The 14,964-nt window shown below is 40.0% G+C and overlaps 1 protein-coding gene across 2 annotated transcripts in view; it reads right to left on the reverse strand.

The window, feature by feature from the left end:
- The window catches only part of Lama3 (laminin subunit alpha 3), a 216,352-nt gene extending 201,394 nt beyond the window's left edge, over positions 1-14,958 (reverse strand). The window contains exons 1-2 of one of the 2 annotated variants that reach the window (XM_010638727.2): positions 14,760-14,958; positions 113-265 (exon numbers count right to left, since the gene is read on the reverse strand). In XM_010638727.2, the coding sequence (XP_010637029.1) occupies positions 113-265; positions 14,760-14,930 (324 nt within the window). In that variant the 5' untranslated portion in view covers positions 14,931-14,958. Of the gene's footprint in view, positions 1-112; positions 266-14,174; positions 14,299-14,759 lie in introns of those variants that run through there. The other variant, XM_010638728.2, reaches the window with a different exon arrangement.
- Positions 14,959-14,964: the final 6 nt, after the last annotated feature.

Here is a 14,964-nt window from a genome sequence, read left to right on the forward strand (position 1 = left end):
TAGTAAATTAAAACAGGAGTTGTTTCTTACAAAAAATATTGTTAAATCAGAACCTACCTCAGAAACAATGACTTAAAGTAATGTGTCCACTCCCTTGGGAAGCAAAACTCACCTGACCCAGATCCAAGGTGAGGTTGACCTGTTCATACTTTGTGCCCATGGAGACAGGAGGGCTTTGCCACCAACGGCTGGTGCCATCAATTGCATTGGTGGCTGGATGTGCCTTCTCCGGGTTGCTGGAATTACAGATGTCACAGTACTCGTCCTGGGGAGGAGAAAAACAAGCCCTGTTAGAAATTTCCAAGTAACTTTTTCTTATCAATGTAGCATAAGTGGTAACCAAACAAAGACTACTTTATACAGTTTAGCCATGATGTCAGCTTTTGGAATTCATCAAAATGCCTCTGAGGACAGTGGTAAGGCTCCCTCTTTTTCATTTAATTTTAAAATCGCATCACCTCTTTATACCTCTGTGTTTCTGGAATAGAGATTTATTTCTGTTCTTGACAGCTCTGCTTTCCTTGTCCCATACCACACTTTCAGAGCCCACTGTACTGAGGGTGGAAAGAAGTTTGCACCACAACAAATCCATTCCACTGTTCACAGCTCTGTGTGAAGCACTGGGGTACAAAGAGGATCCCCGCCCACAGTCCCAGTGGAGGCCTGGGGGATACAAACACCCATCAGAAAAGGGAGTGTGTGGCAAGTGGCTCTGCAGAGTAGAGTCTGCTGCAGTCAAAGGCCATAGACATTCCAGGGCAGAGAAGACTGCAGTGAGAGCCAGGGAGCAGCAGGCAGGAAGCCATGAGCAACGTTTGCAAAGGCACAGAGGCCAGTGGGTCCAGCCCAAGTAGCAACAGACAAGTCTTGACAATTCGATGGGAGATGCTGCAAATACCAGAGTGAGAAGTCCAAAAAGCAGTTCAGCAGGCAGCGGGAATCAATTTTCACCTGGGGTGTGTCTGTTTGATATTACAATCCCAAGTCTTAGCTGAATTTACTCTTATTTGGTTAGCAGATTCTTTTGATTCTGGTTTGGTGTTTTTGCTTTTTGCAATGCACAATTTTATAGCCAGTTACATCTAAGAAGCTGAACCTGGGCCTTTCTCCTATGAGTATATTTTAATGGGGTCAAAGGCTCATGTTAGACTTCACAACCGAACTACTCTGCTTTCAAACTAAATCACCGTATGGGGTCGAAAATTCAGCTCAGTAGTTTCGCCACCTGCCTTACAAGAGCAAGGACCTGAGTTCGATCCCCAGTACCCCTCAAAAAAAAAAAATACTAAATCACCATGGAGCACAGCTACCACACAGAAGAAGGACAAAGCAGCACACTTATACTCACAGCCTCCGCAGAAATGTGCTATGGCCAGAGGCTACCTCGGCTCTTAGCCAGCCTCTTACATGTCAGATTTTAGATTCTCAAAGATACATTTGATCCTGATAGATGACTGTGGGAGCCCGCTGGCATTTGACATTGGAAAAGTAACTTCTTCTACCATTGAGGCATTGACACAATCTATGACTCTATTTGGCTTTTCTGAGATGAGGGTCTCAGCTATACAGATGAGATTGACCTGGAGCTCACTGTGTAATCCAGGCTGGGTTTATGGGATTATCCAGGCTGGGTTTATGGGATTACCGGTGTTGACCTGGAGCTCACTGTAATCCAGACTAGTTTTATGGGATTACGGGCGTGCACCACCACGCCCGGCTCAAGGACTTTGTTAAGTTTGACCTTTGATCTCCTCCCTAATATTGCTTGATGCTTCCTGTTGGCCTGCCTTTAAAAGGAGCTGTTTCTGTGTAATAAATGGGACCTCTTGTCTCCACACTATTGAGTGTGCTGTCCTTTCTCAACCCTCACTCCCCAACTCAGGTACGTTCGTGTTGTGACGGCTGGACCGCCACAGATGACCAAATGTGAGACCAAATGTTTGCTTTTAGCATGTGACTGGTGGCTCTTCACCAAGTAGTGAGGTATTTGTGTAGACCCTCAGCATCTGATACTGTCTGAAGACACTGCTAAGACTCAGAAGCAGCATGTCAGGGGTATGCAGCCCAACAATTCGTGATGTTAGAGATTGGGGCAGCCTGCTCTCCACACTATCCCTCCAGCCCAGAACACTGCACAGAAGTTCAACGCCTAGGAGAAGCTCAGCAAAGGAGCAACTGATCCGATGGGCAACTTTTTTAAAAAACATGGAAGTCTTTCTATGAAATTTATTATTTTAATAAGGTGCTTAAGCAATAGTTTTTAAAGGTAGGACATCTAAACATTTTTTTAATTTGGGGTTTTTTTTTTTTAGACAGGGTCTCACTATGTAGTTGAGACTGACCTGAAACTCACTGTAGCCCAGGCTGGTCTGGGATTACAGGCATGCACCACCACACCCAGCTAAACATTTATTTTTAGTATTGAAGCAGAATTTAAAGAAAAAAAAGTCCTTCCCAGCCTTGGGTAGATCCCTCCCCATCACCCGCCTCTCCTCTCCCCTGTAGCTGTTAATGTCTTGTTCTGATACACAGAAAACAACCACGTCCCAGACACAAAGCTTACAACACTGTTCTCATATGGTTTGTAAGACACTTTCTCCTATCAAGGCAAATTTATAAAACTGTCTGCCCTTGTCCTGTTCCAATAAACTCACTCCTAGTCTCTGGAAAAACCATGCCCTTTGATAAAATGTATAAAAGCTGGAACCTTTCTTTGTTCAACACTCAGCCATTTCAGACACAGTCTGTCAAGCCACTGTATACCTAAAACCTGAAATCAATCTCCCTGACTCCCATTTGCTCTCTCTTGTCCCTTGGAATTCTGCAACAGTATTTTCCCTCCAACGAGGTTTCACTTTTACTACTTCCTTCTTATAGACCATCTTACCAGTTTAATTATTTGATGAGAGAATTAAGCTCTTATTTCTCAGTTTAGATTTATATTTGGTTAAAGGCAACTTTCTTCCAAAAAATGTTGAAGAATATGATTTATATTTATCTTCCCAGAGTAGAATATGATGCTTTTTGTGTAGTTCTAGTGATTCTTAATTCCAGCATCATAACAGTGATTGAAATAAACATTTGTAGAGCACCTGTTTTACACTGGGCACTACACACTTCAGATTTTCATACTAAGAATATTCTTATCACCTCTATTTCACAGCTGAGGAAATAGGGTGGAGAGGTTAAGTACTTTTCTCAAGAACCATACACTGGTAAATTGTAGAACCAGGACCTGACTGTAGTACCCCAGGAATAACAAGCTAACCACCACCCTGTATCTCTCCTCCCCCATCTAGAAGCTACAACTCCAGTTTTTTAGACATCTCCAGATATTCAATTTCATGTAGCATTTCCTATAATTATTTTTATACAGTAGCCTTCACAATAGCATAAAAACTGTATCCCCAAGGCTTGTTACATTTAGAATCACCTTGTCATTTCCTTTTGCTGTGGTGTGAATGTTCCCACTAAAATTCATGTTGATCTGGGACTGCTGTTATAAGATGTGGGAACTTTAAGAGGCAACCTTGTAAAGGAATTAATGCTGTAATCTGGGGAATTGTTTACTTATCAAGGGATTAGGTTCCTGGTGAAAAGGCTGTGCTTGGCCTGATTTTTCTCTGTCTTGTGTGTGTTCAGTTGCCTTTTTGCCATGTTACAACAAAACAGAGATGTCCTCATCACAGGCCAGTACCATGCTCTTGGACATCCCAGCCTCCAGAACTATAAGTAAAATACACTTCAGCTCCCCAACATGAGCAAGGACATGAGCAGGGAGACCTGCGGCACCTCTTCCCTACACCAGGCACCAGGCCTGCAGCACCCTTCCCCCAACGTGATCAAGGACAGGTACAGGCAGAACCACACTGGACCCACAGTGCTCCTTCTCTGGACCAGCGGTGCCCCATCCCCAAAACCAGCACACACGACACCATCACTGCTCCCCACACAAGGGTGAGACCATCCACCAACTCCACATCAGCTCTACATTCTGCTCCTCCTTGGCATGGGGCAGCAGAGGTGAGGACTGACCAAATGACCTGATCTTGGAAGACAACAATGTCTGTGGAGGGAAGGAAGCAAAATCAGACCCTGTGACCATCAACATTAAGTCCAACAGTTCACTTGAGCCCCAGCCCCCATGGCTTACATTCAGCAGACATCAGAGGGCTGATGGAATTTCCCACCTATGAATGGGAGCAAAGATATGCGTGGGCTTGGACAGTAACCACAGTTTAAAGTGAATGGACAGAGGGGCCTCAGGTGCAGGGGGCAACTCAAAAACCCACAGGCCATAGAGCTAGGTGGACAAAGTCACGGCTATCTGGATCACAAAATAGCAGATCTTGGGAAAAACTGCTCATGCCAAAACAGAATTCTTGACTCAAACTTTTTAAAAAGTTTTTCTATTTTTTTCTTATTTTCAGATTTTCTGGGAGGTTGGGGTATTTTTCTTTCTACCCGTTTCTCCTCTTTTAGTTTTTTGTCCCACCTTTGATCTTTTCACCTTTCCATTTTTTTCGTCTTTCGACATACCACTAACCTCACTGTGCTTCAGGTCCCTCATCTATAAAGTGAGCATCCCAATAATACCTTTTTAATAAATTCATAAATGGTAATGATTAAGAAACCTGTGTGTGTAAAGTGCTTTGGGACAGTGCCAACTACCAATAAGTGCTGTATATGTTGTTTGTGTTAAATGAATATCCTATGTGAAGCAGGACAGCAAGGCCCCTGGTCACTAGGCTGGTTCCCCTCACTCCCATGATCTTGCTCCTTTATTTCATGTCATTTCTGCACAGTCTAAGCAGTGTAAGATGCAGCTTCAAAGTAACTGTTCTTTCCCCAACTTGTACAGTGAAAATGTGCACAATAACTTAATTCCCATACTTCTGTCCAGCCAATATTCATTTATTACTTCCACATGTAGGTTCTAACCATCTAGGGTGGGAAAACCACTGAGGAAATCCAGTGTTTGTGTCACTGAGAAACTGGAATTCAACTAGCTGGCTTTCCCCAGGGCAGTTTCCACCATGTAGCATGAGGGATCTAATCGGTAGCTCTTTCTTGCAAAGCAGAAAAGGGCTCCTGCCTCCAAGCTCTGAGTTGTAGCCCCCACACATACACATCCTTGGCTGGGAGTTCATGCACACAGCACAACCTACGGCAGACAACATTAATAAATCTTTCCTCACTAAGCATGTGGATCTGGTGTGTTGAGCAAGTTAACTCAGCTTCCTTAAATGCCTAAATCACAACCAGAAACAAATTATTATGTGAGGAAATATATTATTCCCACCTAAATCAACCTTAAAAATTAAAAGCTCCTCCCAAACTGTTACTTTATCCCCTAAAAATGTATCCCTACATAAACAAATACTACCTAAACTTATTACTAATGATACCAAAATCAACTGCACATTGCTATACTACAGAAGGCTCTAGAAGTCTTCATGCCTGTGGATTATTTAGCATGTCACTGAATATATTCAGTACAAAATGTATGATGCATTTCAATATTTAAAAATTTTTACCTAAAATTTTTAAACTATCATTTGGCAAAGTATTTTTGTAGCTTACCACTTTAGAGGTCTCATTGAGGCAGAATTTTTTTCATTCTATGAAAAAAGTATTTAGAGAAAATAGATTCATTCATAGGAAAATGGAACATATTGAAGATGTACTCCTAAGTGAAATAAATAAGGCACACATGTGTAAATACCAAATAGTTTCTCTGGTGTGAATAATCTGCAATAATACAGAAGACCCTAATAAGGTTACTGACATTGAGAAATGGGAAGAAAGGAGCTAAAGGTGTAGGGAAGGAAGGACAGGTAGGGGAAGGGTGAAAAGGGAAAAGAAAAAAATGTGAGATAATGAAAAGATGGAAATAAAGTGGTTGTAGATGGGGAGGGGAGGAGGGGGTGAAGGGAGGGCAGGGACAAGGGGAAAAAATGAGAACCAAGACTTGTCATGTAGAGGTACAAGATTCCAACAATGAATGTAACTGTACTGTATCCCTAAAATGTACCAATAAACTCAATTAAAGCTGAAAAAAAAGAAAAAAGTATTTAGGAGGATTAACTGGGTTCCAAGAAATATTCTAAGTGCTTTTCATCTTTACAATAAAACTACGAAACAGATGCTGTTATTAGTCCGGTTTTATATATGGGTAAACTGACATTATGCAATTTGCCAAAGTGAGAAAGCTGTCAGAGTTAGAATTTAAATTCAGGGTTACAAGATTTTAACAGACTACTGAGAGTTTTAACGATATATATCAAGGAGGTGTTACTATATCTCTCATCAGAGGGGTTTGCCTGGCCTCCTAAGGAAATTAGGTCTTAAAAAGGCTACTGTACAGAAGTGTTTACCTCTAGATCTTCTTTGCATCCTTAGGATCTAGTATGATGTGTTTGTGTATGAATGAATGAATGGTATATAGACTGGAAAGGAAGAAGTAAAAAGTACACAATCATGTGTGTAGAAAATTCTAAAAAATCTATAAAAAAGAGTAAAGTCCCAATATACAAAATCAGTATGCAAAAATCAACTTCATTTCTAATGTGGATGTGTGTGTATAGAAGTTAGAAGATTCCCATGTCTCCCAGGTCTTTTCCCTGAAGGGCCTGGAAACAATGATAACCCCAATAACAATGAGCACAGCAGCACCCAGATCATGGTTTCACAGCACCATTCTCAATAAGAAAAACCAGAAGCCCTTAAAGAAGTAAATGATTTCAGAGCTGAGGCAAAGACAATTAAAAATTAAGCATGTTGTAGTACCAGAACAAAAACAAAAACAAACAAACAAAAAGGTTGGGATATGCGGGTATCACTAAAATGATGAAATAGCGAGGTCCCAAGATCTGTCCCTTCACTGAAGTGACCTTCAAACTGGCAAAAACAAAGCAAAAAAACTGTCAGATTCAACTTTTTGAGAACTCTAGGAGCTGTTAAAAGCATACAATGATCTATAGTCAGAGATAGGTCAATTAAAATTCTCTAGCCTAAAGAATAGAAAAGAAAAAATGAAAAAATAAATAAAACCTAAGTGATCAGCAGAATATTCATGAAGTAGATCAATACACATATTATAGGAGTCTCAGAAGGGGAGGACAGAAAGAGAAGAAATTACACCCGAAAAAAAAAATCATGGTTAAAAACTTCTCAAACTGATGAAAGACATAAATCTCTCCAAGAAACTCAACAAATGCCAAGTAGGATAATCTCAAAGAGATTCACACTATGACACATTATAATCAAATTGTCAAAAGATAGAATATTGAAAGCAGTACAAAAGAAGTAATTCCTCAGATAATGAGAATCCTCAGTTAGATTAACAGCCCTTTTCTCATCAGAAATCATGGCAATCAGAAGGTGGTGAGATGATCTTTTTTTTGAGACAGGATCTCACTATGTAGTTGAGATTAAACTGGAACTCACTATGTAGTCCAGGCTGGTCTCGAACTCAGTGATCCTCCTGCCTCAGCCTCTCAAGTGCTGGGATTATAGGTGTGTGCCACCTCACCCAGCAAGAGATGATCTATTTAAAGTATTGAATGGAAAGATGCTGTTCATCAAGAATCATGCTTCAAAAATAAAAAAAAAAACTAAGACATTCCCAAATAAACAAAAGTTTAGAGAATTCATTATTAGTAGACTTGCCCTATAAGAAATGGTAAAAGGAGTCTTTTAGGCTAAAATGAAAACTAGAAAGTAATCCGAAGCCATTCTAAAATATAAATGACACTAGTGCAGGTAAGCCCATAAGCAAAATCTGGCATTATTGTAGTTATAGTTTGTAACTCCTTCCTTTCATATGTGACTTAAAAGATAAGTGTGTAAAATAATAACTATAAATTAATGTTAATAAGTGAAAGCATATAAAGATGTAATTTGCAACAATAACATTAAAAGTACTAACAGAACTATATAAGAGCAGAATTTTGGGTGCTACTGAAGTGAAGTTGATACTGATTCAAGCTGAAATGTTATAAATTTAGGGGGCCAATTTTAAGCCTCAAAAACAACAACTAAGAAAATAACTTAAAGATGTACAGCTTAGGAAGGGGAAGGGAGTCAAAAATGGTATCTAGGAAAGACAATTAAAAACAAAAGCAGGCAATGACAGAATAATTGAGTAATCAAAAAAACACATAAAAAACAAGTGGCAAAATGACAGAAGTCCTAGAAACTAGAGACATTTACAACTAAATAGATGTACATTGAGACCATAATCTTAAGTGAAACAAATATGACACACATGTGTAAATACCAAATAGTTTCTCTGTTATGAGAAACTGAAAGTGTAAATGATGACTAAGTGTATAATAGATAATGTGAAATAGGGAAAAAAAGGTCCAAAGGGGAAGGGGAAAGCATTGGGGAAAAGAGAGAAGGGAAAGGAACAAGGAAAAAATGGAAAAAAAGTCTTTGTAAATAGGGAGGGATGGAGGGGTTGAAGGGAGAGTGGAGGAAATTGGGGAAAAAAAAGAACCAAGATACATCATGTAAAGGTACAAGATCCCAATAATGAATGTCATGATACCTAAAATGTATCAGTAAATGTAATGAATGAAAAAATAACAAAAGTCCTCTTTTTTATTAATAAACACTTTTTAAATAACAGGTTAAGACAGAAACTGGCATAACAGAGTTTTTAGAAACATGATAAAGGGGCAAGGGATTTAGCTTAGTGGCACTATGCCTGCTTTGCAAGCACAAGGTTCAGAGTTCAATCCCCAGTACTGGAAAAAAAATCCAAATATATACCAGGTATAAAAGAGTCATTTTATATCCTAAGACACAAAGAAGTTGAATATGAAAAGATGTGTTACATGCGCAGAAGCAAAAGAAAGCTAATATGACAATACTGATATCAGACAAAATGGACTTTAAGTCTATAATTGATACAAGAGACAAAGATGGAAGTTACATGTTGGTAACAGGGCCAATCCATTAGGAACACATTACCATTGTAAACATATCTGCACCAAACAACAAAGCCCTAAATATATCTGAAGCAAAGATTGACAGCATTGCGGTTAGAAATATGACTCAACACTCCTGTTTAATAATGAATAATATCATAAAAACTTAAACTTACTATACAATTTAGCAAATCCATCCCTAGGAACCTACCCAAGAAAATGAAAGTATATGTCCACACAAAGACTTGCTTGTGAAAGTTCACAGCAGTATTATTTATAATAGACAAAATGAGAAGCAAGGCAAATGTCCATCAACCAGTGAATGGATTTAAAAAATGCTGTACCTGTGTGCAATCCAATACTACTAAGCAATAAACACAAACTATTGAATCATGCAACAGTATGAATGAGCCTCTAAAACATTATAAGTGAAACAAGTCAGACACAAAAGACTACATATTATATGATTCCATTTATATTAAATTTCCAGAAAAGGTAAGTGTATAGATACCCACGTAGTTCAGTGGTTAACTAGAATGGTAGCAAGTTCAGGGTGTGAGTGCATGAGCTCAAGAGAACCTTGGGGGCTGATGGAAATATTCTAAAACTGGATCCTAGTGTTAGCTGTGCATATATAAACTTACTAAAAACTTTTGAATTTCTATTTGCATGGATATTCAAGTAATGCTTCAAATAAAACTGCAAATAAAATGATTCATGATTTACAAATAGCTTGGGTTTGATATGAAAAAATATAGTGTTCATAGGTATACTAAAAACACTTTTTGTTTGATACAAAGAAAATGTAGTTTTCACACATATACTAAAGATATGCAACTCACTTATTTTGGAATGATTTAGATACTATTCTACAAGGAAGGGGCTAGAATTAATGGTACATTCTTGCCTTCTCTTTTTCTTGTGACTATACATTTTTTATTTCAGGTTAAATGATCCAGACTCTCAATGATAACAGTAATTCTGAGCATAAAGTAAAATTTTTAAATTCAAGGGTTGAACACTTGTAGTTCTGACTGTTTATCAAACACTCTAAAGGCCCATAAGCTCCAGCTGGACATGTGGCATATATCTGAAATCCCAGCACTAGGGAAGCTAAGGCAGGAGGATTGCTTGATTTCAAGGACAGCCAGGGGCTACAAAGTAAGTTCAAGGATAGCCTGAACTTCATAGTGAGACCATGTCTTAAAAACACCAAAAAGAAAAGTCCATATACTCCAGTCATCTGTACTTTGTGGGAAAAAATTTAAACTGCTTTTAGTTTTATTTGTAAAACTATGTCCCTTAACTGTGAGTGAACTTGGCTTTCCAGGGAAAACACTTATGTTTGTCTTCTTTGTGTGATTTGTACATAAGTTTTCATTGTTGAAATTTGACTAGTTTCCACAAAACGGGAACAAATATTAGGAAAATCATTTATTCTTAAGTTTCTGACTCATCATTTGTATGTGTCAAAATAACTTATCAATAATAATTATTACAAATATATTAATAGATGCAGCAAAAATCTTTGGCTCCTCAGCCAAAAATTTCACATCAGTGAAAGGAAAAGCCCTTATTGAAGCTGACCAGTGATTTTCTTTCACAATAGTTCTATAAACAAAGACCTGGCAAAATTGAGTTTCCTGTTTATGGCCATTAGTCCAAGTTACACAAACCTAGCATTGAAACTGCTTTCTGGCTTTTCTCATTCTTGGCCATCACTCATGGGTGTGTATTTCTCTATCAGTATCAATGAGGGCAAACACACAGCCCTATACATAAATCATGGAACAATTAAGGAATGAATAAAAGATGTATTGAACTGTCAATGTATACAATAAAGATCAGGTTAGGTGTATGTGTACATTTCAACCTTATAAATATAGTTTTTGTGCTAGGCTGAACTAAGCACTATGTTATATTTCAACATGGCTTTCTATTTCCATTTTTTCATTGCCTTTGCCAGATATAATAATATGTAATATCTTCAGATTCTACAGGTGAACAAACATTTAAAACTAAAGCACAAAGTATGACATATTTCATTTTTAATTATTTTCCAACAGAACTTTTTTTTCCATTACCCTTTATGTTAACTTCTATAGAGCCTTTAACTTATCTTCGTCCACCATCCTTCATTCTACATTTTCTGAGCACCTGTACTGTTCCAGACTTTGTGCTAAACACGATACAGGTGTGAACAAAGGGACCAGACCCCTGAATTACAGGAGTCTCTACCACCAAAAACTTGGAGCAGTGATGAGGACATAAAACCTTTTCAAAGAAATCTTAAATCCAGAGAAACTACAATGAGCATTTTTCACACAAAAACAAGGCGCAGACTTTTAAAAAATACTCTGCTTGTTAACATGGCTACCATTCAATATTAGCATCAGTGTTATAAATGTACTATCAAAAAAATCACTACAGTAGAACCAAATTTTTTTCCAAGATGTGACCTTTATTCTTTATTTTTACATATTTTGCAAAATCCTTTTGGCTTCAAATTGTAAATCGTGCCTCACCTCAATGATTTATTTTTAGAAAGTTCAAAGAAATAGAACTATCATTTTGGTTAACTCCTCTCAATTTCCTATCTGGAGTCATACACGAGCAGATTCAATTCAAGCATCACTCTGGTATAACAGATACGTAATCACAATCATTCTTCTGTTCTCTACCATCTCTCACCACTTTGCCCTTTTCTGAAAAGCAAATCAATATCAACTGCTACCAACGCTGGGCTATAGTGAGTGTCTAGTGGTCCCACCTCCAGGCCTTCATGACCCTTTCTTGTCCCCAGCACACTTCTTTGTCAGCAAGCAGCACACCTTCCTAAACCCTCCATGTGAAAACAGAAAGTACAGCTCAGGAGGGCTTTTGTTCAACCTTATTTGCAAGAGAGAGGACAGCACAACACCAGACAGCATTCTCTTTCTGCAGGCTTCGTGCTGGCCTAGAGACAGACTGTGGGGTGACCTCACAAAGCACTGCCCACCCTGTCTAGCATTAGGGGCCCGTGTTTAATGACCTGCTCTAGAAAACCAGTTAGAATAGGAGACATGATTTTTTTCTGGTCCTCTAGCCCAGTCATGTTAACCTCTGCACGATCAAGGTGAGAAGGAGAATGTCCCTTTGGGGCAAATCTGGGTAAGCAGAGGCAGGTGAGGGTGTCTTTGATGCCTTCCCTCTCCTCACATCTACTCTACCCTTAATTAGGATCACTCTTTCCAATATCAGATGTGCTAGGAAATCCAGCACAGTTCATGAAGGAAATATTAAAGTTGCTGGCCATCCTTATTTTACTTAAAAATGAAATTTTCCATTTTAATAATAGGTGGTACACAGAATAACAGGACCTTCATCCACCAAAGTTAGTGAGTCACAATTTAGCAATGGTCTGGAGTGTCTGGGAAGAAGACAGGCTATCACCTGACACTTAACATGTGCCTGGTTAGGTGCACATATGGGTGCTTCCTCCAAAACAACAAATAAGTTACAACCCACTATTGAAATGGAAAGTGACTGTGAAATTCTTCAGACTACACAGAACTCATGAATTACCATACACAGTGGACCCTTGACTTATGAACTCAGTTCATTCTCGAGGGCTGGTTGTAACGCAAGGTGGTCAACTGAAGGCTCAGATTCCTCTACGCAGCCTTCAAAGTCTCCCTCCTGTATAATTTTAGGCCATACTTTCTTCCACGCAGATCTCACTGTCCTTAGAGAGACCTTGGCCCAGGATTTCTCGATGAACTCCACACAGGAAAGGATGATGACATAAATGTTCCTTCCAGAACTCTTTAAGGGTTAAATCTGTATCTGAGACCATCTGGAAGCTCAGGCAGCCGGCATTCAGGATATAACTCCACACTTTGGTAGTTAAGTTAAAACTAAAATTCCAGGCATAACCCAAGTTGTATGTCCGGCTGGTTGTAACCGAGGGTCCACTATAGTAAAACTCTTAAAGAGCCTTTTAAATTTAAAGAAGAGTTACACGGTTTTTCCACCCAAAAAAAAAAATCCAAATTTGCTCACTTCTGCTGGAATGACAAGTGGCTGCCAGCAATACACTACTTGATAGATATTTACAAAATAATAAAGGCACTTGCTCTAACCCATCAAAGGAAAGGTGTTATTTTAACACCTTGCAGAAAAGTAAACACTGTCCTAAGAAAATATATGTCTTGAAAAAAGAATGTTGAAAGACAGATGCTTCTGTGGCTGAATCAAGAGAACTGTAGAACCCTAAAAATATTCATATTTGCCTTTTTTAAATGTGGAAACAAAATTTTCTAATATATTTTAATAGTTCCCAAAAGAAAATTTACAGTGAGTGCTGAGTCTACTATTTAAAACATTAAGCTGCAAGTCTTCCTAGCAGAAATCCTGAATACAACCTGAAAAGTGAACAATTTACCAGCCAAGTTTCTACTTAAACAAAAAAAAACTTCAGAATAGGGCCAGGGATATCGTTCAGCACCCGCGCCTGCCTGGCAAGTGCAAGGCCTTGAGTTCCATTCCCAGTACCGGAAAAATTAAAAAATAAATAATAATAAATAAATTTTTAAAAAAACTTTGGAATGACTGAAGGATAAGTGCGGAGTCAGTGAGCTCAGGCAGCACACGACCCGGGCAGTCTCCCAGGGCGCACAGTCAGCAGGGCCCCTCAGTTTAATGTGCTACTGTCACCATCCTAAATTCTCTTAATCTTTAGACAGGGAATCGGTATTTCCATTTTTCACAGGACTCTGGAATTCAGTAGTCAAGGCAGCTCTTCCATCGGAGTTTATGTGCTGTTTAGGATATGTTCTCAGCTACGTAACCCCCTGATTAAAATCCAGTATTATTATGACATTGACCTAGAATTGTTAAATCGTAACTGCTAAACCCAACTTGTTAAAATCTAGACATTTTAGGGGCTGGGGATTTCGCTTAGTGGCACCACACCTGAGTTTGATCCCTGGAACCGAAAAATAAAAAAAACCCAACTGTATATTTGCACATTCCGTTATCCACAATCACGAAACAGAGAAAACAAAATTATTCCGAGGCTGTTAAAATTAAAAGCATTTTTGCCATTGTTATTTTAACCTTTCCTTTTTTATGACACGCACAGCATATTAACATGGCAACACATGCATATAATTCATAAAGAAGCACACATGGCATTGCATGTTCAACTACTTTTCATTTTTGCAAGTGCATGGTCAAAAGCACCTCTGACATACTAACCTAGACACTTGGACCAATTTGCAGGAGAGCTCAGGCTAGGGCCTCCCGAGGCCCTGTTCTCCGCAGATGCCAGTGGCCCAAATCGTGCCACCACGGCCAGGCTGAACTTGCACTTTTGAAACGCTCCTTCCAAACTTACTGGCAAAGTTTCTCTTCCCTGGCAGTTTCTCCAGGACCGTGGGGGGACGGTGGCTTAGCGCAGAGGATTTGGAGCCAGATGGGACTCAGATGCCTCAGCCCCCCGCAGGACAAATGCACTCGCTCAGCTTCGGCGCGGGGTCGAGGGCAGGCGGCGAGGCCAGGCGAGGTGCGGACCAGGCGTGAGCCCCGCGATCCGATCCCCAGGCGCTCATGCGCCACGCCCATCTCCCAACCTCGAAGGGCTCCTTCAGGCAGCCGGCTAAGTGTTGCCATCTTTTCCGTGACATCAGAGAGACACTACCTCTATAACGTGTAAGTCCTCTCCTGACACACACCGCGGGGGGAGAAGTCGGAGATTTCGGGTCTGGCACGAGGCCCGCCGCCCTCCTCCCGCCCGGGACCCTTCCCTGCCGTGGGCTCCCTCCCGGCTCCGAGCGGCCATACCTGGATGGTTTTGGTTTTGGTGTGGTATATGGGGCTAACCAACTGGCAGAAGCGCATGGGCTCGTCCCTGCCCGGGTCCTGCTGGGGACTGTCCGGATCCGGCTCTCCGCAGGTGGCCGTGGCCCAAATCCGTGCCATCTTGGCCACGTCCACGAGGGGCGGGAGTAGCATGGCCTGGGCCGGCGACAGGAGCAGCAGCAGGAGC

The sequence above is a fragment of the Fukomys damarensis genome, unplaced genomic scaffold (genome assembly GCF_012274545.1).
Source record: "Fukomys damarensis isolate Sample0158 unplaced genomic scaffold, DMR_v1.0_HiC HiC_scaffold_30, whole genome shotgun sequence".
In the NCBI taxonomy this organism is placed as follows: domain Eukaryota; kingdom Metazoa; phylum Chordata; class Mammalia; order Rodentia; family Bathyergidae; genus Fukomys; species Fukomys damarensis.